Source organism: Elephas maximus, chromosome 4 (assembly GCF_024166365.1).
Source record: "Elephas maximus indicus isolate mEleMax1 chromosome 4, mEleMax1 primary haplotype, whole genome shotgun sequence".
In the NCBI taxonomy this organism is placed as follows: Eukaryota; Metazoa; Chordata; class Mammalia; order Proboscidea; family Elephantidae; genus Elephas; species Elephas maximus.
This window is the reverse complement of record NC_064822.1, coordinates 151,732,848-151,757,643: the sequence shown is the minus strand read 5'-3', so window position 1 is coordinate 151,757,643 and position 24,796 is coordinate 151,732,848. Positions and strand designations below refer to the sequence as shown.

The window sequence follows — 24,796 nt, the reverse complement described above, 5'->3', positions numbered from 1 at the left end:
AAAAACTCCTAGAGGGGTGAATTTTCGTAATTTATTAGTGTATTAACTAACTTACTCGTTATTCATGATTCTCATCTAATTTTTTGTACATGTCTTGTAACTATTCTAGTACCTATTGGTACATTTAACATAGACTGCACAAAAGGTGATAGAGAAAATAAGAATTCAGATTAGTTTCTCATATTATTAATAGCTTATTAAAAATGAGGTAGATTAGAAGGTTGTAATAATTGGCTACCATGTGGATCAAGGATTTTGAAACAACTCTACCTTTTTTTTTGTGTTAAAATTTGATACTAGTTTTAAATAATTAAAAAAATTGGAATAGTGGGAGAGTTATGTTTTTTAATTTGTTTGATTCTCTTATATGTAGGATTGATGATTGAGGACCTGAACCTAACTGAAAACTTTTCTCAAGAGAGTAGAACAGGAGAAAGAAAATTTGATTTCATGAGCCTCAAAAATATTAGTGAAGCTCGATCAAAGGTAAATAGCAAAGTATTGCTATGGTAAAGAAAATGAAGAAAAATATTATTATCAATGCTTTCATTTCCCCCCCATTATCTCATTTTGAACATCTGCTTTTTTATAGTTGTTAAATAGGAAAAAAAAGTTTGCTTATTTAAATAACCTGTTGACCCAAAGATTAATGAGACCTTATTTACTCTGAATACAGATTAGGCGTTCAGATAAAATAGAGCTGCCGCATAGGAGATCATCATTCAGTATTCCACGGTCAGATCAGAGTGAGCCAGAAGACAGTGTGACCGTAGGACCATTATCAAGAATCTTACCTGAAATTCATCGTAGTATAGAAAGTGGAGCGAATCCTTTTGCCTCTTTAACTAGACATTCTTCACCCGTGCAAGTAAAAGATGCTAATTCAACTCCAGAAACGATTACAATCAGAGAGATTTTTAAAGCACCATGTCTACAGTCTTTAAGGAATCTAGAATCATTAGTCAGTACCCTTAGTCGGGAGAGCTATGAAGAAATAAATGACCGTTTATGCTCTTTTTCTGATGCCTGTCTGAAGAAAGTGTCAAGAAGTCAACAAGCACTAGAGAAGACTAGTTTCATACAAAAAAGTGATTCTTTTCAAGCTTTATCAACAACTTCAGACTTAACGCAGAGGTTATCACTTAGGCAGAAATCTGCAATATTTTGTCAACAAATTCACGATAATAGCACTGACATGAATAAATCACAAGGAGAAGCATCAGAAAATGAAGAGGTTCATACCCAAGTAAAATATGCTGATATCAGCTTGAAAGAAGATGTAAGAAAAAAAGAAGTATCCTTACAGACAGAGAGTTTAAAAAGTGAGTTTGAAGTTAATCTTCCGGACTCTGTGCCTATTACCACACAGTCAAAATTATCTCAGGTAGACCCACTTGACAATCTTATAGAACAGCTACGGAGAGAACTAGTATGTCTTAGGTCGCAGGTGAGCTTTTGCACAAATTACATTCCTATGATTGCTTTTTTATTAATTCTTTTTTATAACTTCTCTAACACAGTTCTTTAACAGTTATAAGAATTTTTTTGTACATTAATACTAATTTATATGCTTTCTATTTTTTAAAAAAGTCTACAAATGCAACACATTTGGTATGAACTTATTAACTTGCCTAATTTATTGAATGTTTCTTTAGAATGAAGTCATAGCACAAGATTTATTGATCAAAGAAGCACAGAATAGAAGTGCAGAAATAGAACTTGAACGGCATAGAAGCCAGGCAGAACAGGTAGTGTAAAGGCAGACTGTTAAGAAAGATGATTGTGGTACTAAAAAAAAAAAATTGTATCTGTTTGCCTTTGGCAATGGGCAGAAAGGGAGAAGGTGAGAGGAAGATCACCATCTGTTTTGCTCTTCAGATTTTTTTTTTATGACTGCTGCCATTTTTCTATCACTTGGTTCTCTTATGTTATACTTCAATTGATGAAACTTTGTTAACTTGAGAACTATATATCATTGCAATATTTTAGAAAAAGAAAATCAACTATACCCTATTTTTTGTTTAGAATGAATTTCTTTCAAGAGAACTAATCGAAAAGGAAAGAGATTTAGAAAGAAGTAGAACTGTAATAGCCAAATTTCAGAATAAATGTAAGTTGCTATTACTCTTATTTTTCTGTGTATGTTAAAAGAAATATTTTTATGTACTTAGAGTCATGGGACTTTGATACATTCTCTGTTTTCTAGCCTGCTTTATCCTGATTTACTATTCTCAAGTATAACACTCGGTGTCTCTCATTCGTTTAGTCTGTTTGCCTAACTATTTTCACTGTCAGGAAATATTCGAATCTGAATTTTTTGTGAGGATGAATAAGAGCATTTCTTTTAATGAAAATGAAGTTAGAAAACAGCTTAAATTGTTTTTGATATAAATCATTGTTTAAGTTATGGCACAAGTATGGTTATGATTTTTTTTTTCAGTTATGATATAGTGTATGTATATATGCATATGACTTAAATAGATTTACCATTTAATTCAACTATTTACAAAATGTATTTGTATTTTAATTTCTAAAACGTTTTTTTACATTTGTATTTTCCAAATGGGTATTTTTTCCTATATGTAAAATATTCTTTATCTGTATCTGTATAGAATGGTGTAAATTAAAATAAAGATCTGTTCATTAAATGAGAAAAATATGTAATTACAGTAAGAGAATTAGTTGAAGAAAATAAGCAACTTGAAGAAGGTATGAAGGAAATATTACAAGCTATTAAAGAAATGCAGAAGGACCCCGATATCAAAGGAGGAGAAACATCTCTAATTATCCCTAGCCTTGAAAGACTAGTTAATGTAAGTTTTTTTTTTTTTTTTCCATGTGAATGGTTTTATTTTATTCTTTCAGCATTTTAAAGATGATGTTCCACAGTCTTTTGGTCTCCATCATTTCTAATCTGTTGAGAAGTTTGACATCATTTTGTGTGTGTGTATGTGTGTGTGTGTATGGTAAAATATGTTGTTAGGTGTTATCAAGTCAGCTCCAACCCATGGTGACCTCATCTATTAGAGTGAAATGTTGGCAAGTTCTATGCCATCTTCATGATTGTTGGTCTGTTTGAGTCCCTTGTTGTGGATATTGTGTCAATCCATCTAAGTGAGGGTTTCCTTCATTTTTGTTGACCCCCTGTTTAACCAAACGTGATACCCTTTTCTAGGGATTGGTCTTTTCTGATGTGTCCAAAGTAAGTGAGTCAGCCTCGCTATCCTCACTTTTCAGGAGCTCTGGTACTGTTCCTTCCCTGGATTGTTTGTTCTTCTGGCAGTTTTCCTTTTGTTACTGATTTCTAGAATCATTCCATTCTTGCTGGAGAAGATATTTTGTATGACTTCAATCATTTTAAATTTATTGAGACTCATTTTGTGACTAACATATGGTCTATCTTGGGGAATGATCCAGGTGCACTAGAGAAAAATGTGTATTCTGTGATTGTTGTATGGAATGTTCTGTATATGTCTGTTAGGTCTAGTTGATGGATAGTGTTGTTCAAGTCCTCTATTTCCTTATTGACCTTCTCTTTAGATATTCTGTGTATTATTAAAAGTGATGTATTGAAGTCTCTAAATATAATGGTAGAATTATTTCTCCCTTTAGTTCTGATAGTGTTTGCTTCATATCTTTTAGTGCTCTGTTGTTAGTGGCATATATGTTTATAGTTGTTATGTCTTCCTTATGAATCAATTCCTCAATCATTATATAATGTCCTTCTTTGTCTCTTATAACAGTTTTCACTTAAAGCCTGTTTTGTCTGATATTAATATAGCCATTCCAGCTGTCTCTGAATTACCATTTGCATGGAATATTTTTTTCCTTTCTTTTATTTTCAGCCTATTTGTGGTTTTGAGTCTCAAATTGGTCTCTTGCATATAATTGGATCATGTTCCTTATCCATTTTGCCAATCTCTGCCTTTTTATTGGAAGTGTAATCCATTTACATTTAAAATAACTTTTAATAAGGAAGCACTTCTGCCATTTTGCTATTTATTTTCTTTGCGTCTTATACCTTTTTTCTCACTCATTTTCTCCAATACTGTCTTCTTTTGTGTTTAGTTGATTTTTATAGTGAAGCATTTTGATTCTCTTCTTGTTTCCTTTTGTGTGTATTTTTTAGATACTTTTTTTGTAATTACAGTAGGGATGCCTTTAACATCCTAAGTTTATAACTGTCAGGTTTGAATTAATAGCAATTTAACTTCAGTAGGGTTTAAAAACTCTCTCCCTATACAGCTCTTGATTGTTAATCTGAGTAGGTGGTATAAGTTAAACTAAGTTTTATAAACTTAAATTCAAAAATAAGAAGTTAAATTGGCAAATCTTGTTATTATGCATGGCAATTAAAATAGTAAAATGCTTAAATGTCGATTTTATTTAAAGATAGATCCTTTTCTTTTTTTCAAACTATGACTATAGTGTTCCCCCCCCTTCGATGTAATCAAAATACATTAGGCTATAGAGTCAAAGAATGCAGAAGGAATCTTTGATGCCAGTCTTCATTTGAAAGCCCAAGTTGATCAACTTACTGGAAGGAATGAAGAATTAAGACAAGAGCTCAGGGAAGCTCGGAAGGAGGCTATAAATTATTCACAGCTGTTGGCTAAAGCAAATTTAAAGGTGAGAATTCCACTAAATAGAAGAAAATGTTAGGCATAGAAACCTAGGTTTAATATGGAACTTTTTTTTTTAATGGTTATTTAATGAGAAAATGTCCGTTGGATTCAATCTTTTAGCATTAAGTAAACTCGTGTTTAGATTTTTCTTATGAAATTAAGTGAAAAAATAAATATCTTATAAAAAAGAACACAAATATTCTAAATCTTATATCTAGACATTTCTCAGTAGAAATTATTGTGTAATTAATTCCTGGCAGGGCATCCATATATGTATACTTTTCCAGATACTCAGTAGAAAAAAAAACATGGTGCATAAGGTACTGCTTTTAATTGTGTCTTTCTTTGGTTGCAAAAGTTTGATTTTTTTCTTCCCTGGATTGTTTGTTTCAGATAGATCATCTTGACAAAGAGACCGCTCTTTTACGACAATCAGAAAGATCAAATGTTGTTTTCAAAGGAGTAGACTTACCTGATGGGATAGCACCATCTAGTGCCGATATCATTAATTCTCAGAATGAATATTTAGTGTATCTCTTACAGGTAAATTTACATGTGAATAACCAAAACCATTGATGATATGTTTCATAATTTAATCTTCCTGTATTCCTTTGAGCTCTCAGAATATTAAAAGTGAGATATATTTTTAATGAATTTTGAAGTTGGATGGAATACTATGACTAAAACCAATTTATTCCACTCATCTGCATGAGAGACATGACCACACATCTTGCTGACATTATATGTCAGTCATGTGAAATATATAATTGATGAGTAGGATGACAAGTAGCTACTATAAGATTATTATTATTGTGTGCCAAATTGATTCCAACTCATAGCAATCCTATAGGACAGACTAGAACTGCCCCAAAGGATTTTGCAGATCATCAGGTCTTTTCTCCCGCCAAGCGGCTTGTGAGTCTGAACTGCCGCCTTTCATTTAGCAGCTGAGTGCTTAACCGTCTCACCACCAGGGCTCCTTTACTATAAGGTAGTGAGTGATGTGTAAATAAGGTGCACACTTTTATTTATGGCTGGTTGGAAAAGCAATGCAAGAGAGTAAAGTGGGACACAGCTTTTCAGTGTCATAAGTAGAATTGAACCTTTTTCTGTGTTAATCACAAGAAAAAACTTTTAAACCAAATTATCTTTTATATCTTCTTTTTTCTCTATAAAGTGTTAGTCCATCAGCAATTTAGAAAGAGTACTCTTGTCCTGTGTTTATTTCTTAGTTTTGCTATCTATGTCATGTTATTATGAATGGCCTAATGAGGGAGGAAACCCTGGTGGTGTAGTGGTTAAGTGCTATGGCTGCTAACCAAAAGGTCGGCAGTTCGAATCTGCAAGGTGCTCCCTGGAAACTCTACGGGGCAGTTCTACTCTGTCCTATAGGATCACTGTAGGGTCACTACGAGTTGGAATCGACTCGACAACAGTGGGTTTGGTTTGGGTTAACGAGGGAGGCTTCTCATTATTTCATTTGAAGTATGAATAGCTGTAATATCATATATACTATAAGTATAATTACAAAAATTAGTCAAAATCAATGAAAATTGTTTTTGTTTATTAGCATGTTTGTCGTCTTCTCCTAGATGGTTTATTGGTGAATATACATGAGTTATTATCAAATACCTGTTTTAGTATTTAGAAAGTACGTTAATTATTACTTTTCTGAGTCTTAAAATTTTTATGTTATCTAAGTCAGGTAATGAGACAACCTTAAACTTTTATCATGATATGATTGTATAATTTATATTATGTTGTTGTTAGGTGCCATTGAGTTGGTTCCAACTCATAACGACCCCATGTAACAGAATGAAACTCTGCCCGGTCCTGGGCCATCCTCATGGTTGTTGTTATGCTTTAGCCCATTGTTGCAGCCACTGTGTCAATCCAGCTCGTTGAGGGTCTTCCTCTTTTTCATGTTATGGCATTACTTTTAAATTTATAATTTCAGCACTCTTTATGCTTTCTCTTATTTCTTGCAATATAAGGATGCTGTCAGCGTGCATTGAATGACAGTATAGTGTTTTCCTGTTATTTGACTTAAGAATCTTGGTTTTGTTTTGTTTTCAGTTTTATATGAAAAAGCGTATGAGTCAATTATGGTAGATAGAGAGCACCAGATTGGGAGTGTGAAAGCCTGTTCAGAGTGACAAAGCAAATACTTAGACTCCCATTCCTAAGGCAGCATAAAGTGATGAAAATATTAAGGCCTTTGGAGTCAGAGAGACTTGACCTCAAATGTTGAATCTACATATAGCACTGAGCTAGCACTGAGCTTGGCATTTATGCTGGTATATGGTTCAAATCCACCAGGCACTCCTTGGAAACTCTATGGGGCAGTTCTACTCTATCCTATAGGGTCGCTATGAGTAGGAATCAACTCAACGGCACTAGGTTTGGTTTGGTTTTGGTTTATGGTTGCCAAGTGCTGATGAGTTTTTTGATGTTGAGTAAATGACCTAATCTGCTAAGACTCAATTTCTTCAACTTTAAAATAGATCACTTGAAGAGGGTAATTTGAGTGGAGACATGAAAGTGTGTACACAAAAGGGTATGTGGGGCTGAGTGACTAGAGGTGAGTGTGTAAGGGTATGTTGAAACTTCATTGTGAAGACCCTGAGTTCCATTTTAAGGGAATGGATTTTATCCTGTAGTAAATCCTAACTCAAAAGAGAAACATGTTTTAGTAACAGGTTATATTTTACAAAGATACCAGTAGTAGAATAGATCCATACTGCTATTATAGATACAGATCTATATAGATCCTCCATCAATTTTCCATGCCACTGCTAGTATCTAGTAGACTAGACTACTAAAGATTGAGGAAGAATTAAAATATATGTCTAGTATTTTCTGAAGGAGCCATAGTAGCTAGCTCAGCTGCTAACCGGAGGGTTGGCACTTTGAACCCACTAGCCACTCTTCAGGAGAAAGATATGGCAGTCAGCGTCTATAAAGGGTCTCTAGGAGTTGGAATTGACTCAACGGCAAGGAGTTTTTAGTATAGTAAGAGTTGAAGAAAGTTTGTGCTAAAGTTGAATAGTGGAGGTCAGAAGGGGGACGGGTATCAGTGATCCTGGAAAAATAGAATTTCACAGACTTGATGACGCATGGAGGATGAGGGAAAGAAAAGAAAAAGTTCTCTAGGGTAGCAAATTGAATACTTGATACTGGTATAACTAAAAATACAAACGTAAGAGGAGTGAATTATTTGGTGTTGGAGAAAGATAATTTGGTCTGAGTCATGGTAAATTCAATGTATCTGTAAAAAAATCTACATGGAAATGTGGCATTAGAAATGTGGGTTTGTAGCTCAGTATTGACTAATGCTAATGACGTACAATTGGGAAGTAGTGAACAACGAGGTCTCTTAGTTCTAGTCCTTTTCTCTTACATGTCTGTAACAGACCCTTCTTATTCATTTTCTCTTTGTTTATGCCTTTGAAATCACACCCTCTCCTATCTCTCCTTTTCCTTGTTTTCTTTTTTTCCCACCTTACTCGTTCCTTTCTTTCTTTTTTCTATAAATTTTTAGAAATTTGTACTTATTGTAACTATTATAACTAATAAAAGTTTGTGTTTATGGCAACTATTTTATTTGAAAATTTGTGTTTACTGTTATTATACCCGGACCCAGTGCTATCGAGTCGTATATGATAAAAATATTTTACCTATTATATAAATGATCACTAGTGTTTATGAATTTGTTGACTTTTTAAAAAAATATAGTTTTCTAAAATCCTGTCAATATAAATATGTATCTTCAAATTTAAAATGTATATTTTATGCCTTTTTCATTTTTATTTCATTTTCAATTTTTAGGAAATAGAAAATAAAGAAAAGAAGTTAAAGAACTTAGAAGATTCTCTTGAAGACTATAACAGAAAATTTGCAGTAATTCGTCACCAGCAAAGCTTATTATATAAAGAATATCTAAGGTATATGTATTAGCAAAACTTTATAAATATAAGTATGTATATTCTTGTTCATGATTAAAGTTACATAAATGATGTTTAGATATTTCATTTGACTTTTCCTTTTCTGCCTCTCCCCGTCTACTTTTTTTTTTAAACTGGTGACCTGTCAAGAACAGATTTTTAGATAGTGTTGTAGCTTAATCATTAGAAGCCCATCCATTGTCTGGAATTGTTCTGTCTGGATTTGAATTCAGACATTTCCATTTGGTAGCCATGAGACCTTGGGCAAGTTATTTTACCTATCTGTATCTCATTTTTCCTATCTGTAAAATTCCATGATGGGAATACCTTCTTGATAGGGTTGTTATGAAACTTAAGTGAGTTATACATGAAAATGCTCAGTTTAGTACATGGCATGTTATGAACACCACGCAAATGTCAGCTATTTTTAGCATCTTTCATCATCACCGCCATCATCATTTTACATATATTGTCATAGGGAACTAACATGTTTCTCCTTACCCCTTTCATCATTTGATTTTAAAAAAATCATCTATAATCTGTAGAATCATTTGCTTAGTATGTATCAGAATACCTGACCAAAGGTGATTTAAACACTGAAGGTGATTATTTTCTGATCTAACAAGAAACCCAAAGCTAGTGTGTTCTCAGAGTTATAGGGTAGGTCGCACTTTTTTTTTTCCTAGTTACCATCGAGGCAACTCCAACTCATGGTGACCTCCCGTGTGTGTCAGAGCAGGGGTTGTCCTTACCTTCTACTTTGGTTGTAAAATAGCTGCAAGAGTCCAAGGTGGACAGAACCATGCCCATTAAAGAAAAGGGACATTTTTTTTACACATAGCTTTTTATTTATAGGTTTAAAAAAAAAAATTTCCAGAGGCTTCTAGTCAATTTTGATTCAGGGCTCATTAGCCAGAATTGGGTCTTAAGTCTAAGTCTGAGCCACTTAGTGACAAGGAGAACGATGCCACCATTATAGATTTATGCCAGTCAGTTGGAGGCAGTGAGAAAAGTAGTCAGACATGTCTTCCCCACCCTCTTTTAAATTTAATTATTTCTAATTTTGTTTGCATCCTAATTATTTTACAAATACTTAATATTCAAACTTAAGAGTAGGGTCAGATTGAGTCTTAATTTCCAGAATTAGTTTGAAATACTGATTATTTTTCTAATCTATATTTAATAAAACGTTTATAAGACCCAGTTTCAGTTGTTACCCTTTTGAATGGAATTTGGACTTTAATGTCATCAGCTACCATGTAGCTATGATGTCTCTGTTGTTTTAAGAAAACTTTAAATTTCCATAATGTAGAGTTATCTCTTCCTAAAATTAAAGCATTTTATTATGTTTACTGTATTTTTTTTGTTTTTTTAAGTGAAAAGGAGACCTGGAAGAAAGAGTCTGAAACAGTGAAAGAGGAGAAGAAAAAACTTGAAGATCAAATCCAACAAGATGCTATAAAAGTAAAAGAATATAATGTAAGTGAAACACTTTTAAGATCAGTATATAATACTGAAGAAACTAAGAGCTAGATTCAACAAATAATGTAAATATGTCTTTGGCAGAATCTGCTCAATGCTCTTCAGGTGGATTCAGATGAAATGAAAAAAATACTTGCAGAAAATAGTAGAAAAATCACTGTCTTGCAAGTGAATGAAAAGTCACTCATAAGGCAGTATACAACTTTAGTAGAAATGGAGCGACAACTTAGAAAAGAAAATGGAAAACAAAAGAGTGAATTGATATCGATGGAAGTAGAAGTTTGTGAAAAAATTGGATGCTTGCAAAGATTTAAGGTATATCTGATTTTTTTGTTTTGATTCTTATTATAAAAAATTTGAAGTACACAGAAGAGAGAATAGTGTCATGAACAGTCATCACCTGGATTAACAGTTAACATTTATTAATGTGTCACCATAATTATTTCATCTGTTTCTTGTAGGGATATTTAAGCTGCACACGTTTCTCCCCTAAATATTTGTGTGCATTGCTGAAAACTTATGATTTTTTTTTACATAACCACAGTACTTTCATCACAGCTAACAAGATTAATAGACCATGCGCACATTTGTCTGATACTCTCCTTGTGTCATTTAACTTGTTTCTGTACCCCTTGTATTTACTGAAAGTAAGCTTTGAAGACTTAATTAGATTCAAGTTAAATATTTTGTCAAGAGTTCTTCGTAAGTGTTGTTCTATATATTGAACCACTTCATGAGACGTAATGTCCGGTTGCCCTACATTTCATGATTGAATGCTGTATTAAAAGAGAGACAGCTGTGTATCTTCATTAATAAGTGATTTAGTCAACAGCTTGGTGATATTTCGATACCACACAATTGACCGATTCTTTGTCAACCCTCCTAATGGCTTTAGCATTCATTGATGATTGTTACCTGACTCAATTATTTCACTTGGAGTTTCAAAATTGTGATGTTCTTATTATATCATTTTCTACATTTCTTAGCAGACATTGCTTTCTCAAATAGAGCTGTTCCTCTTTAGCTCAGGCTATTTGGTTGTCTTGAAGTATAGTTCCTACTATAAAACAAAATCAATGCTTCATTTTTTCCTTTTTTATTACCAGTCTTCAGAATACAGAGTTGATGTCCTCTGCCCATGCCTATTTTTGTTTTCCCCTCAGGTTTCTTTTTTTAAAATATCATATAACAGACTTCTAGACTTTTAAATAGTCATTGTGCTTCAGTTACCTGGAGTCATTACTCTTCTGTCAACTTTGGCCAGTGAGATCCCTGTAATGCTGGCTTTTTTGTCCTTTTGACAAGGATCTATTAGTCTTTGAGCCAAGCCTTGTTGTTTTCTGGCACAACAATATATCCCCGACTTACTGTATGTCCCTCATTACTTGTTTCAGAATGGATTATAATCATAAATTCTTTATCTTCCTCACACCGTAAATTTGGTTATTCCTTGTTTATTCTTTATCAGTATCCATCAGTCTTTATTCAACTTGTGTCTGTAATTTTTATCACAGAGCAACTTACTTGGAAAGAACTAAAAGTTCAAACTTTTCATTTTGGTGTTACAGAAATATTGCAGTGCCTTTAAGTAGTGTTTTTTTTTTTTTAATAGCTCTGTGATGGCAACTAATAACAATAATAGCTGACAAGTAGAACATGAATCAAATAACATAAACACTTTGATATTATTTATTACAGACAACTATGATGAAGAGAAGTTTTTTCTCCCTAAATAATGTTTTCTTCGTGTGAAAATAAAGTTTTCTTTTGTTACAAAGTTAGTCGAACTGTAGTAAGCAAAAAATGTTAAGCTGTAAAAGTTGACTACAGCAATGCTAATTTTGCCATTCAGCTATAAAAAGGCAAGTTGTTTTTTAACTTTATGAAATTTATAAAAGCTGTCCAAAGATACATTCTGAATGATATAATTTCTTGCTATTTATTATGCTTTCCTCAAATTAATTGAATTTCAGTTGATGACAGGAGTTATAAGAGGTATGGCTGATTTACTTTATTTTTGTTATGATTAAAGATTTCAAAATAGCGTTATTTCTCATATGAAAGAAATTAATTTTATTACTATATGTTTTCTTCTTATATGGGAAATCTTTTATGTTTTTTAAGTGGTTTTCAAATCCCTCTTACTTATCTTTCCCCAAAGTGGCTAGTGCTTAACCAGAAGAAAATACATGAAAATAACTCAGTGTATCCTTACTTACATAGGAAATGGCCATTTTCAAGATTGCAGCCCTCCAAAAAGTTTTAGATAATAGTGTCTCTCTGTCTGAACTAGAACTGGCCAATAAACAATACAATGAACTGACAGCTAAGTACAGGGACATCTTACAAAAAGATAATATGCTTGTTCAAAGAACAACTAACTTGGAGCAGTTAGAGGTAAGTTTATATAATCCTTAAGCCCTGTGATATTACCCATTCTTCTTCAGTGATATCTTTGTTTTTCTTTAGCGAGAGTTTGTAGATTTTAATATAAAAAAATTTAGTTCTGTTACTGAAAATTTAAGGGGTATCATTTATGGGTGAAATTTAATTGTAAATATTTTGTTCCTGAGTATTATGACACACACATGTATAATTCCTATAGTTTGCAGAGTGACTTCTGGACACCTTCATCCAGGTCGTCTTCTGTAGCCCACTATCACAATTTAGCTGAATCAAGCCTCTTTTTAGCAAGTGTTTAGAAAAGACAAAGCAGCAGGTAATAGGTTATTGTAGTCAAAGGGAGGACATGTCATTAAATACTTACCCCTTTTTCTTACCCCTGTTCCCAGAGTAAATTATTCTCATGGTCCCTGGATTCTGTTCCTTGGGATGGATGTGGCTGAGAGTAGATGAGTTATTAATGGCTCTTCCGGGACCAGGGATGAGCTCTACTAGTCTCTTCTTGTTTTATTATAGAGTGGAGTATCATGGTTTCATTCAAACAACCTGTAAATATGGCTCAGAACCTTTTACTATTTTCTTGCCACTTGATATCCATACCTTTTCCAGTAGGTAAAACAAGTTCCTAATTTGTTTGTCTTGCTCATAAGCAATATGGGTTTATATCTTCTAAGATCCTCTCATAGGAGTGGGATGAAATCTAATTCTTTTGGTTCGATCACTTTTCCTTGCTTATTGGTATGTGTTTAGTAAATCAAAACATTTCGAATAGTTTTCAATGACTCCAACAAAAGTACCTGAGTCATTATGTATTAATAGTGTCTAGGATTATTCATGGTCAGTTAACTGTTTACATTTGCCAAAAACATTATTATGCTCATTTTTATAGAAAATTGTGAATGTTTAGATGTGATAATAACTTTTTTTTTTCCCTTTCTCTATGCCTTCTTCCCTCTTCCATGTAGCATTAGTAAATCCTAGCTAAGGAAATTGTTGGTACATAATATGTCAATGAGTATTTTTTAGTTTTATCTATTTTCCCAAAGACTATTTCTCATCTTTCCTCTTTGTACACAATTAGGGGCGTATATTTTAAAGTTGCTTAATTATCCTATATACTAAAGATGAAAACATAAGTGGTCTTTCTGATTCTCAGGTCTAGAATACAAGATAGCAAGTGATAATGCCATAAGAGAGATACAGGTAACTGCACTGTTGGAGTTTAGAGAAAGAAGAGGCTATTTCTGACCTGGCAGAGGAGGTGCAGTTTATGCTGAGCCTTCAAGAGTTTTAACATGCAGACATAGGGTGGGAGTGGAGAAGACTGACTGTTTTACTCAGAGGGAAAAACACAGGCAAAGGCAAAAGATAGAAAAATATGAAGTGAGAACTTCATTTTTTCAAGTGGTATGTATCTGAGTTTTAAGTGGAAAGGATTGAGGCAGATTCATGAAGGACTAGATTAGTTTGGAATGTTTTTGATAGGTAGTGGGAAGTCTTTGCCTATTTTTGAGCAGGGAAATAATATGACCAATAATATGATGGTTCTTATGGCTGGAATGGAGCCCTAGTGGCACAGTGGTTAAGAACTCAGCTGCTAACCAAAAGGTCGGCAGTTCAAATCCTCAGCTGCTCCTTGGAAACCCTATGGGGCGGTTCTGTTCTGTTCTTTTGGGTCACTACGAGTCAGAAATGACCCAATAGCAATGGGTTTGGTTTTTTCTATGGCTGGAATATTCATGTGATTGTGTGTGCAGTCCTTGAGCTTCCCATCATTTTGAACCTTTAAAAAAATGTTGATATATTTTCTTTGTCTTTTCATATATGCTAATTACTTCAACAAATTTGTTTAGTTCCTGTGTTTCAGTTGTTATTGCAGTATAACAAAATGGCCCCCAAAACTTAGTACGTTAAACAGCCATTTAATTGTGTTCATAGGTTTTGTGGGCCAGGAGTAATTCAAACAGGACAGAGAGGGGATGGCACGTCTCTCACATCCGGCAACTGGGCTAGATTGCCTTGAAGGCTGATTCTCAGCTGGAACTGTTTACCAGAATGTCTATATATGACTTCTCCACATGCTTGAGCTTCCTCACAGCATGACAGTCTCAGAGGACTTGAACTTCTCACATGACCGCTTACTGCTCTAGTACTAGTGTTCTAGTGAATAAGGTGTAAGCCACATCACGTTCTGCGACTTAGCTTTGGAAGTCACATAATGTCAACCTCTTCTGTACCTTATTGCTCAAAGCAGTCACGGGCTGCCCATATTTAATCGGAGAGGACATAGCCTCTACCTCTCAGTGGAAGAAATGCTGAACATTTGTAGTTTTTTTTTTTTTTTTAAGACTGATATGAGTGAATTGATTCAACAGCAATGGGTTTGGCTTTTTTTTTTTTTTTGAAATAGCCTGCTATTTTCTAGAAAATCTTTGCCTGGCTGATTTACAGCTACCTCAAAGTCAATATATTTGAGACTCTGAATGTACTCATTTTCCCAGATACATCATCCGATTAAGAGACCTGTTAGTTGTAGTGTCTCTTTCTCTCCTACACTTGCTGCATCTCAGATATAATTCTAAACATCTCATATCCAAGGCCCCTGGGTGGCACAAACTGCTCTCATTAATGGTACAAACCTACCCAGTGACGCCACAAAAGAAAGGCAATGGCAATCTGCCTATCTGCCTCCATAAAGATTGCAGCCAAGAAAACCCGATGTAGAAGTTCTACTCTGTAACACGTGGGGTTTCCATGAGTCATAATTGACTCGATGGCAATGGGTCTGTTTGTTTTTTTCCTTACATTCATTTCTACTGGCAACACCTTAGTTTTATTCTTTATCATTACTGTGATAGCTATTGCTCATATCCCTATCTTCGGTCTTAACTCCTTACTGCCACCAGAATAATCATCCTAAACATGAATCTGAACATGTCACTCCCTAGCCTAAAACTTATCAGAAGCTCCCAAAAGTCCATCTTGTGATAAGTCCCCTACTTACCTCATGTCATCTCCTGCTTTAAGAAGCCTCACAACTTATGTTTTATAAACTGAACTATCAGTTTTCTGCAACACAGTATTCCTTCTTTCATATGTTCTGTTGTACAGGCTGTTTTCTTTGCCTACAAAAATATATCAGTTTATCTGCTCAGTGAATCTCTATTCACCTTTCAAAACTCGTTCAGGCATTACCTTTTTTTCTGAAGCCATCAGTTATTTGTGGTCCGTTTAACGGAACAAATCACTCCACTGCCTATACTAGTTCTGTATTTTGTACATAGTTCTACTATTTATATCACATTATATCTGTTTATATATTTGCCTTCTCTACAGGAACATAAATCTTTTAATAACAGGGACTCTATTCATTTTTATGTGTTTAGTACCTCCTTTTTTTGGCAGCATTAGAGCTAATAGGTGTTGAACTGAGAGTGTGATTATTGATGTAGAGCCACAGTGCATCAAATATGGTCATTAGGAAATCATTGATGTCTTTTAAGAATAAAGTCTCATGAGAATAGATGTGATGAAAATTAGATTTCGAAATGTAAAGAATAGAGTAGGTAATAAGGAAATAGAAAAACTGGAAATTTTATGTAGTAGAAGAAAAGAGAAGTAGAGCTGGAGTAAGGTAGGGTTAGAAGGAGGGTTTGTTTTGTTTTTAAATAAAGGTGACCAATGAAGTTTAATAAGAGGGGAAAAGAAAGTTTAAAGCTAATAGGGAAAGAATGATTGAAGATGAGAGTGGTAATAAGCAGAAGAGCAAGATACCAGGCAGGGGAAAGAAGATGGGAATTTGAGCAAGCACAGGGTTATCTTTAGAGGCTGGAAGAAATAGAAATGATTGAGTAGAAAGATACTTAAAACGTCCTCATCCCTCTTTTCCTTTTTTTTTTTTCCTTCTGTATTTTACAGTATCTAGAACAGGGTTGTAGTTGTGCACTTTACCAGAAAGCCACATTTTATTTCCTTATTTTGCTTTTCTATCATAACACCCTCCCCTTTTTTTCCCTTTCATTACCATGCTTTGTTATTCTTCACAACACGTATTATCAATCATTGAATTATATTTGCTTATTTTCCAGCTACCCTGCTAAAATAAAATTTCCAGAATGGAACTTGTTTACCATTGAAATCCAGTGCTTAGAATATCAGGCACATAGTAGGCATTCTGTTTATTAAAGATTAAATGAACAGATGGCTTAAAATATGTTTTTACTACTGACTCCGACATTTATGTCTCCGGCTTGGCGTTTTCTCAGAGCTCTGGTCCACTGTATGGAATGACCCTAGTTTACAACTCATATGTTTCTTTATGTTTCATAGGCATCTAAAATTTAGTGTGTTCAGAAAAAGCCAATTCATGTTTTTCTCACAATCATTCCACTTTCAGTATATATTATTATCTAACCAGTTAGTCAAAAGCAGATACCTTAGACTTATTCTCTAGTCATTCCTTTCTCCTGTCATTTTTATTTCCTAAATGTAATTCCTATGTGCCCTTTTTTCTCCGTTTTCACTGCTGTGACCCTAGTAAAACCAGTGTCATCACTCATCTGAACTCCTACGATACCTTCTTGACTAATTTCCCTGATTTTTCTATTTACCACTTTAATTTATTCTCTACATTACAGCCAGAATGGTTGCTTAGAACTTCCCTGCTCAGAATGATTTCTTATTATTCTTTAAATTAAGTTTCAGTTCCTTTTCCTGATACACCCTGTGCTGCCTGTTGTGGCTCCTGATTACCTCTCCAACTTTAGTGTCTGTCACTCTTCACTTGTTCTTGCTCACTATGCCCAGGTCCTCCAACATTCCAAAACCTGTCCTGCTTTAGACTTCCCCCCATTTTTTTTCCAAATCCTTTCTTGCTTTAGAGCATTTGGGTTTGCCAATTTATTGGCTCTTTCCTTGGCTGATTTATTCTCAATACTACTCCTTCTACTTCCCTTCAATGAGACCTTCTTCAACCACTCTCTATATGTACATCCTTTTATTAGTCTCTGGATCAGTACCGTGTTTCTTTTTAGATCTTCCCTTGTTAAATAATTTTTTTATTTGTTTACCTGTTTATTATCTGCTGCCTTCCACGCTCTCTCCAACCTCTACCACACACACATACACATAGGCAATAAATGACGAGCCTTATGAAGGCCAAAATTTTGTCCTTTTTTTTTTTTTTACCATGAGCAACCGGCATGTGTCGCTGCTGGTAGGTTAGGGATGGTCAGTAACTATTTGTGTGAATGAGAGAAACAATAACTGGTTTGTGAAGGCTGTGAAACCCTGAGTACTCAAGCTTGGCCAAAAAGAACATACAGCTTTAAGGTGAAGATAGTACAGATTGAGGGCCTTATTTTGGATATACAGAATTTTAGTGATCCTTTTCTTGCAGCTCGTTTTTAAATAATATTTTGTATTATGAAAGTATTATTAACCACAGTATAGGTTTATCATGCTGTTGTTATTTTGGGAAGAACTTCTAATTTTATAAAAAACTTGATTTGCATTTTTGGACTTATTACATAAACTTAAGGCAATGTCACTTCTGTGGTATTGGTCTGAATTACAGCTTTGTTTCTCAGTGATGTGTCTGTCTTATTCAGTGTGAAAATGCATCCCTGAAAGAACAAATGGAGTCTATAAATAAAGAACTGGAGATTACCAAGGAAAAACTTCACACTATTGAACAAGCCTGGGAACAAGAAACTAAATTAGGTACATGTTTACTCTGGTAGTATGAAATCATTAAGATCTACTAATAAATATTTTTCATTTAAAGTTCCTTTTCTATACCCGACGAAAAGGAAGTACTTTGATAAAAATTAACTCTATGCTTGAAAGTTTAATTTAGCAGACAGTTGAATAATATCGTATATTAATCCCTACCCAATTTTTATTTTCTGTTCTTAAATTAGTTTTGGTGAAATCATGTATGTTAAACATTTGTGACTAAGCATTAGATGTTTTGAACCATTTAACAATTGTTATAACATTGGTGATAATTTCAAAATATCTGTATTTTAAAAAATAGTATTATGAGTTCTTTCACCATGTGTAAGGTTATATTAGGAATATATATCATTTGATATTTTTAAATTAAAAGTTCAACATGAAACATAAAACATCGAAGAAAATTTGAAAGGAATTTTTTTGCCCATAATTCCAATACAGTATTGTCACATATTTTGTATTACATTATATGCGCTCACATTTATATGCTTTAATATGATAAATGTATTAAATATTATTATATAGTGTATTCACTTAGTAGATATCAAAAATATTTTCCACATTTTATTCATCATACATATAAAAGTACATATCACGTAATATCCTACTGTGCTTGTGTGATTAAATCACTAGCTTTTCTTAATTTTGTTATTGCTTATAATGCCACAGTGCACACCTTCATGTACACCTAAGAGAGCTATTACTGTGTCAGAGAATGTTAAAATCTCTATGGCTCCTGCTAGGGTTTTACATATTTTTCAAATGCTCATTCTAGTTTATGACATTTTAACAATTTTGTCTCACTAGCATTGTGATTTCTCATTTTAAAATAAATCTGCTGCTTTGGATAAAGTGTTTTTGTTATGAGACCTTAGGGCTTTAATGCTATTCATGGTTAAATTGGTAACTAACACTTGTGGTTTAGAGAGGCCTAACATTTGGAATTTTAAGATAAGCTAATTTTAGAAATGTAATTTTTAATTCATTAAGAGATTGAATATGAAAGAAGATACCTTTTAAACTAAGATATAAAAGAGTTAATGCATGTCTAGTAGATTTTTGGTTCATTTTACCTTATTTCTGTAAGTGTTTAATTCCCTATAGGAATTACTTAATTTTCAAATACCTAAATCTCTCCCATGCATGGCTCTGTATCACTGCAGTTTTAAAAGCTTTTCTTCATTGCTTGTTGGCCTTATGTCTTTGTTTAAGTGTGCCACTTTCTTCACTTTTTTTTAGCCAGGAACTTATTGTTGGGCTGTTGTGCCCTTCCCTCTGTCTAAAACATTCAGACAAGAACACTTTGATGACTAACCTGTCTCATTCAGCCCCTGTGACCTGCCTCTGCATCAGCAGAATTTAATACAGTATAGAATGTGGAGGGAGTTTTGTGTTCTTCCTATATTTAGTGCAGTTTTTTTTTTTCCCCCTTGTATCCATGGTGCTTAGGGTTGCCTGAATGAGACTATTTCATAATGGGCTGGTTTTCTAATGCTTTTAGCCTCTTCTGGTAATCTGCTGTGGTTAGCAATAAGATCACTATTTGCAGCAGCTTTGCCAAAATAGTATATTTTAAAGATACATGCAGAACAGAGTAAAATGCTTTTTAAAACTGAGGTAGGCATCAAGACAGTTTTTTTGTTTTTGAAAAAAGTGTGTATTACTTTTTCAGTGACTCGATTTTAAAGTCTCATATATTCAAGTTGTAAAGTGTAAAAATCTGAAGCCATACAATTGAGGGATATTTCCAAATATGATCTTCTTGAACCACGAGTATTATTTGGACTTTGTACACATCTAATATCAGTAAAATATTTTACATTCTTTAACTAGTTGTTACACCATAATTTTTATATATGTAGTTGTATGGCTTTTCGTTAGGCACAAGTCTGTAGTTGAATGAAAAGAGAACTAAAACCCAGTTATAAAACTTGAACTTGTGAGGCTAGAAAAATAGGAGGGCATTACTGGTGTTATAAAGGATTTTTACAAAGTGAATTACTGTTTGATTCATTTAAATAATTGACTTCCCTAAGCATATGAGTTTTAATTGGCTCTCTAAAAAGGAAAAAAGTCTTTACCAACTCCCCCCCCCCACTTCTGGAGCCTGTCTGTTATGCAAAGCATTGCAAAGCAAAAGTAAACGTTTTTTCCATCCCAGAAAAAAAGGGCAAGTGACTAATGATACTTCTTTGTCATTCGTTTTCATGGTAAATTGGGGGGTTTTGTTTCTCTTTTCATTCAACCACAGAGTTGCATTGAAAGAAAAGCCATACAACTACATATATAAAATTAGGATGTAACAACTAGCTAAAGAATGTAAAATATTTTACTGATACTAGATGTGTACAAAGTCCAAATAATACTCGTGGTTCAAGAAGATCATATTTGGAAATATCCCTCAATTGTATGGCTTCAGATTTTTACACTTTACAACTTGAATATATGAGACTTTAAAATCAAGTCACTGAATTTATATTCACAAAGTCGTGTGCTTCACCACATCTCTTCTCATACGGCTTATTTCCTTTCAGTTAAAAAAATATATATATTTACTATTTTTTTGATTCCCTACATGTGATACTTCCTATACGGAGTCCTTAATGCGTTACTTCAAAGATCTTATGAGGAATAATTTTTTTTTAATTTTTAGATTAATAAAAAACATGAGTTCTACAGAGATTAAATGAGTTGTTCAGCATTATACAGGCAGGACGTAACAGAGCTAAGTCAGGAATCTAGGTCTGTCATAATTCAAGAAGTTGATGTGCTTTCCCTGGAACTGTACTGCCTTCTTATATAGGTCGTCTGAAATATCTGGCATAGGATTTTGATATGTGCAGCATGAGATTGACTTAAATATTGTTGCATGTAGGAAATGAATCTGACATGGAGAAGACCAAAAAATCAGTAACCAACAGTGAAATCGTTTCTATTTCAAAAAAAATCACCATGCTGGAAATGAAGGAATTAAATGAAAGACAGCGGGCTGAACATTCTCAAAAAATGTATGAACACCTAAGGACTTCATTAAAACAGATCGAAGAACGTAATTTTGAATTGGAAACCAAATTTGCTGAGGTTCGATATCATAAATTTTTCATGCAATTAGTGAGTAAAGAATTAAGCTTGGAACTTGGTAGACATTGTATTATTCTTTAGAGGCTTATTTGTGTCTCTGAAGTAGTGTATTAATATAGTGGCTGTGTTGCGTGTAAATAAATAAATAAATAATTTCTTTTTAAGTCTGAAATATTTAAAAATAAAGCAGATATTTTCTGTGAATGAGATCTTGTTTCTCACCAGATTACATTATTAGATTTAATGTGAAAGATGTTATTTGCTTAATAATGTAATTGCCTTCCACTACTATTCATTCATTGAATAAATATTTATTGAGTGCCTATTGCATGTTAGGCACTATATGGGGACTGGGACTATAGCCATAAACAAAATGGACAGTAATCCTAGCCCGCGGAGTTTATAATCTAATAGGAGGGTTTAGACTTTTTTGATGTGATCAGAGTCATTAAGCTTCTTAGCAATAAATATAGTTTGCAAATATTCAGCAATTTATGACAAAGTAGCATGCTTGTAATATTCACTTGCTTACCTGGAGAAATAGTATATGTTCCAAACCATATATATCACCTTTCTTTATTTTAAATCTATATTAATAAGATTTTATTATCTCATTTGGTTGTACCATATTTTACACAAATAACGTGTGCCTTCTACATCTGTTTGCCAAACGTGCCCTTCCCCTAGGAGGTATTTTCATAAGCACCACTTTGCCAATTTTTTTTTTCACATGTTGCTGTAAAAATAGTAGCATAGTATGCTTATAAAAATGCCTCGAGGGGGAGAAGGAGCGTTTGGCAAACAGTCGTAGGAGGTGTGTATTATTTGAATAAAAATATGGTACTTGTAGGTGATACAGTATAATTGCAACAAAATAGAATGAATATACTGCATTCCAAGCAAGTTAAGAAAATCAGAGGTTCAGATATTACTAGTGAGTTGCCTAATATAAATTATTTTTGGTAGATTGAAATATAGCTATATATTTATATATATGTAAACAAAAAACAAAATTTTTTTATGTAGGTAGGTTGAAATATAGCTAGAGTTTCTAAAATTGGTTCCTGACTCATTCTCCTTTTTACCCACCCAATTCAGTATGTGAACTGATGCAAAGTAGATTGCAAAGTAGATTGCAGTATTCTAAAAACTAAATTACAAGGAAAACCTCACCAACGTTGATATATCTCAACATTTTTTTCATGATTCTTTTCCTTAGCTTACTAAAATCAATTTGGATGCACAGAAAGTGGAACAGATGTTAAGAGATGAATTAGCTGATAGTGTGAGCAAAGCAGTAAATGATGCTGATAGGCAGCGGATTCTAGAATTAGAGAAGAATGAAATGGAACTAAAAGTTGAAGTGTCAAAGTAAGTACATGCAAACTTTTTAGTTAGTTTGATTATATGTGTCTGCTGGAGTTTATCTTTAAGAAACCTAATTATAGGAGAAGAAGGGTAATATTCTTAGTATCAGTTGATACTGGTTTCTTTTTATAAGAACAGAGTTAAATAATATTAACAAGGTTAGTATTTAACAAGGTTAAATAATAATATTGAAGAAGAAATGGTCTCTCAAGATTTACATTTTTTAGAATCTGAATAGTATTGTGGAAAGCACTGAACTTGGAATCAAGACCTTCTGAGGCCTGGACCCTCCACATACTAATTATTTTTTCTGGGAGAAGCAATCACTTAATTTATTTAAACTTCAGTTTCTTCACTTTAATAAACAAGTAATAGTGTCTCTTCTATGTTTTCTATAAGGTTGCTATAGAAACATAATGAAGCATTCAGATTTTGACTTAATTTACATTTATTCGGCATCTGCTGTGTACTAGATAGGCATTGCGCTAGGTACTAAACAGGTACTAACTCATACAGTCACACCTAATAATCCTGAAGTAGTGTTATTGTTTTCATTTTACATGAGGAAACAGGCTCAGCTAGCCTCGCACACAAAATCTTTGTAAAGAGTAAATATGTGTGCCAGGTAGATACTTGTTGCTCATACTCCTTTTGTAATTAGCTGCTGTTCTTGTGTGCCCTCGAGTTGATTTCAACTCATAGCCCTGGTGGCACAATGGTTACGCACTGGGCTGCTAACAGAAAGGTCAGCGGTTTGAACCCTCCAACGCTCTGTAGGGGAAAAGTCCTGGCCATCTGCTCTTGTAAAGATAACAGCCTAGGAATAGGATCACTATGAGATTAGCTGCTACTTCAGTAGAAAAAGTTAAGGAGCACTGGCAATCTGTGAAGAAGAAATAATTAGTACAAAATTGTTTCTATGGCTTACTCATAAAGTTACAGTCACCTTTTTTGGAGCCTTAATAGTCCTTTTGGGAATATCAGTTATTGCCAGCCTTTTTCATTAAGGACTCTTTTTTTTTTTTTCTGTTCTTCCTCTATCTTCATGGAACTCATCTGTTGAAATAAAGTAAATTATAATTATTCATTTTTATTATATTAGTCAAGATTTATATAACTGGAATGAGAACTTCTGCTCAGTATGAGAAAACCAGGTTTATCAATCACACTGAGCTAAAATTATTCCAGCCCAAAGCAAAGAAACTTAACATTTTACTTTGCCTATATAGTTTCATCACAGCAGTCATATGGAAAATTGAAAGATTTATTACCATCAAGCTCCTTCTTTTTTTGTAATGCAAGCAAATGCTTACTTTGCTGTTTTATACATTTCTGATAACTTATAAATTAAGATAAATCAAAACATACATTAATCCACCTAGGGTATTTAGGAATTTAAAATTTCTATATTTTTAACTGTATAGTTTTATCAGACATAATTATTACCTTATTCTAGCATACCAAACTTTGGTAGCATTTCATGAAAAAAAAAAAGGTGTGGGAGAAAGTTTCTTTGGCTGTATATATTTGGAAAGTGATATAGTTAAGTCCAGTTTGAGATAATTATTTACTTTAGAACTTATTAGAACATGTAATATAAATACTATGTATTATGAATTTTCAAGGGAGAATGCGGTGTTGAGAATGGAGTCTTTCACAGAACCATTGTTAACTTCCTATGGAATCATGTTTCATGAAACATGGCTTAGGAAACCTTGCTTTAGTATTTTATACAAAGAGAGGTGTTGGAAGCTAATGACTTTTCCAGTGGTCTAGAAATTAGAAATTTTGGTGTTAACTTAGAAAATGTGCTTAATTGTTCCTGAAACATTTTATCACTTCCTAGACTGAGGGAGATTTCTGACATTGCCAAAAGACAAGTTGAAATACTGAATACACAACAACAGTCCAGGGAAAAGGAAGTAGAGTCCCTCAGAATGCAACTGTTAGACTATCAGGTATGTACTGTATTGGCACTTCTATAGATATTTTAAAAAAACAGACTAAACCCATTGCCATTGAGTTGATCCTGACTCATAGTGACCCTATAGGACAGAGTAGAACTGCCCCCCTGCCCCATAGGGTTTTCAAGGAGTGGCTGATGGATTCAAACTGTCGACCTTTTGGTTAGCAGCCAAGGTCTTAACCACTGCATCA

The 24,796-nt window shown here is 33.6% G+C and overlaps 1 protein-coding gene across 11 annotated transcripts in view; it reads left to right on the top strand.

Annotated features, from left to right (window-relative positions):
• CEP290 (centrosomal protein 290) overlaps positions 1 to 24,796 on the top strand; it is a 100,704-nt gene that overhangs the window by 24,836 nt on the left and 51,072 nt on the right. For 9 of the 11 annotated variants that reach the window (XM_049884008.1, XM_049884009.1, XM_049884013.1 and 6 more), the window contains 15 exons: positions 374 to 486; positions 677 to 1,447; positions 1,656 to 1,748; positions 2,026 to 2,110; positions 2,671 to 2,813; positions 4,465 to 4,629; positions 5,019 to 5,168; positions 8,454 to 8,569; positions 9,946 to 10,048; positions 10,136 to 10,366; positions 12,275 to 12,448; positions 18,064 to 18,175; positions 21,066 to 21,271; positions 22,491 to 22,642; positions 24,486 to 24,597. In XM_049884008.1, the coding sequence (XP_049739965.1) occupies positions 374 to 486; positions 677 to 1,447; positions 1,656 to 1,748; positions 2,026 to 2,110; positions 2,671 to 2,813; positions 4,465 to 4,629; positions 5,019 to 5,168; positions 8,454 to 8,569; positions 9,946 to 10,048; positions 10,136 to 10,366; positions 12,275 to 12,448; positions 18,064 to 18,175; positions 21,066 to 21,271; positions 22,491 to 22,642; positions 24,486 to 24,597 (2,726 nt within the window). The remainder of the gene's footprint in view (positions 1 to 373; positions 487 to 676; positions 1,448 to 1,655; positions 1,749 to 2,025; positions 2,111 to 2,670; positions 2,814 to 4,464; positions 4,630 to 5,018; positions 5,169 to 8,453; positions 8,570 to 9,945; positions 10,049 to 10,135; positions 10,367 to 12,274; positions 12,449 to 18,063; positions 18,176 to 21,065; positions 21,272 to 22,490; positions 22,643 to 24,485; positions 24,598 to 24,796) is intronic. The other 2 variants (XM_049884010.1, XM_049884011.1) reach the window with 2 other exon arrangements.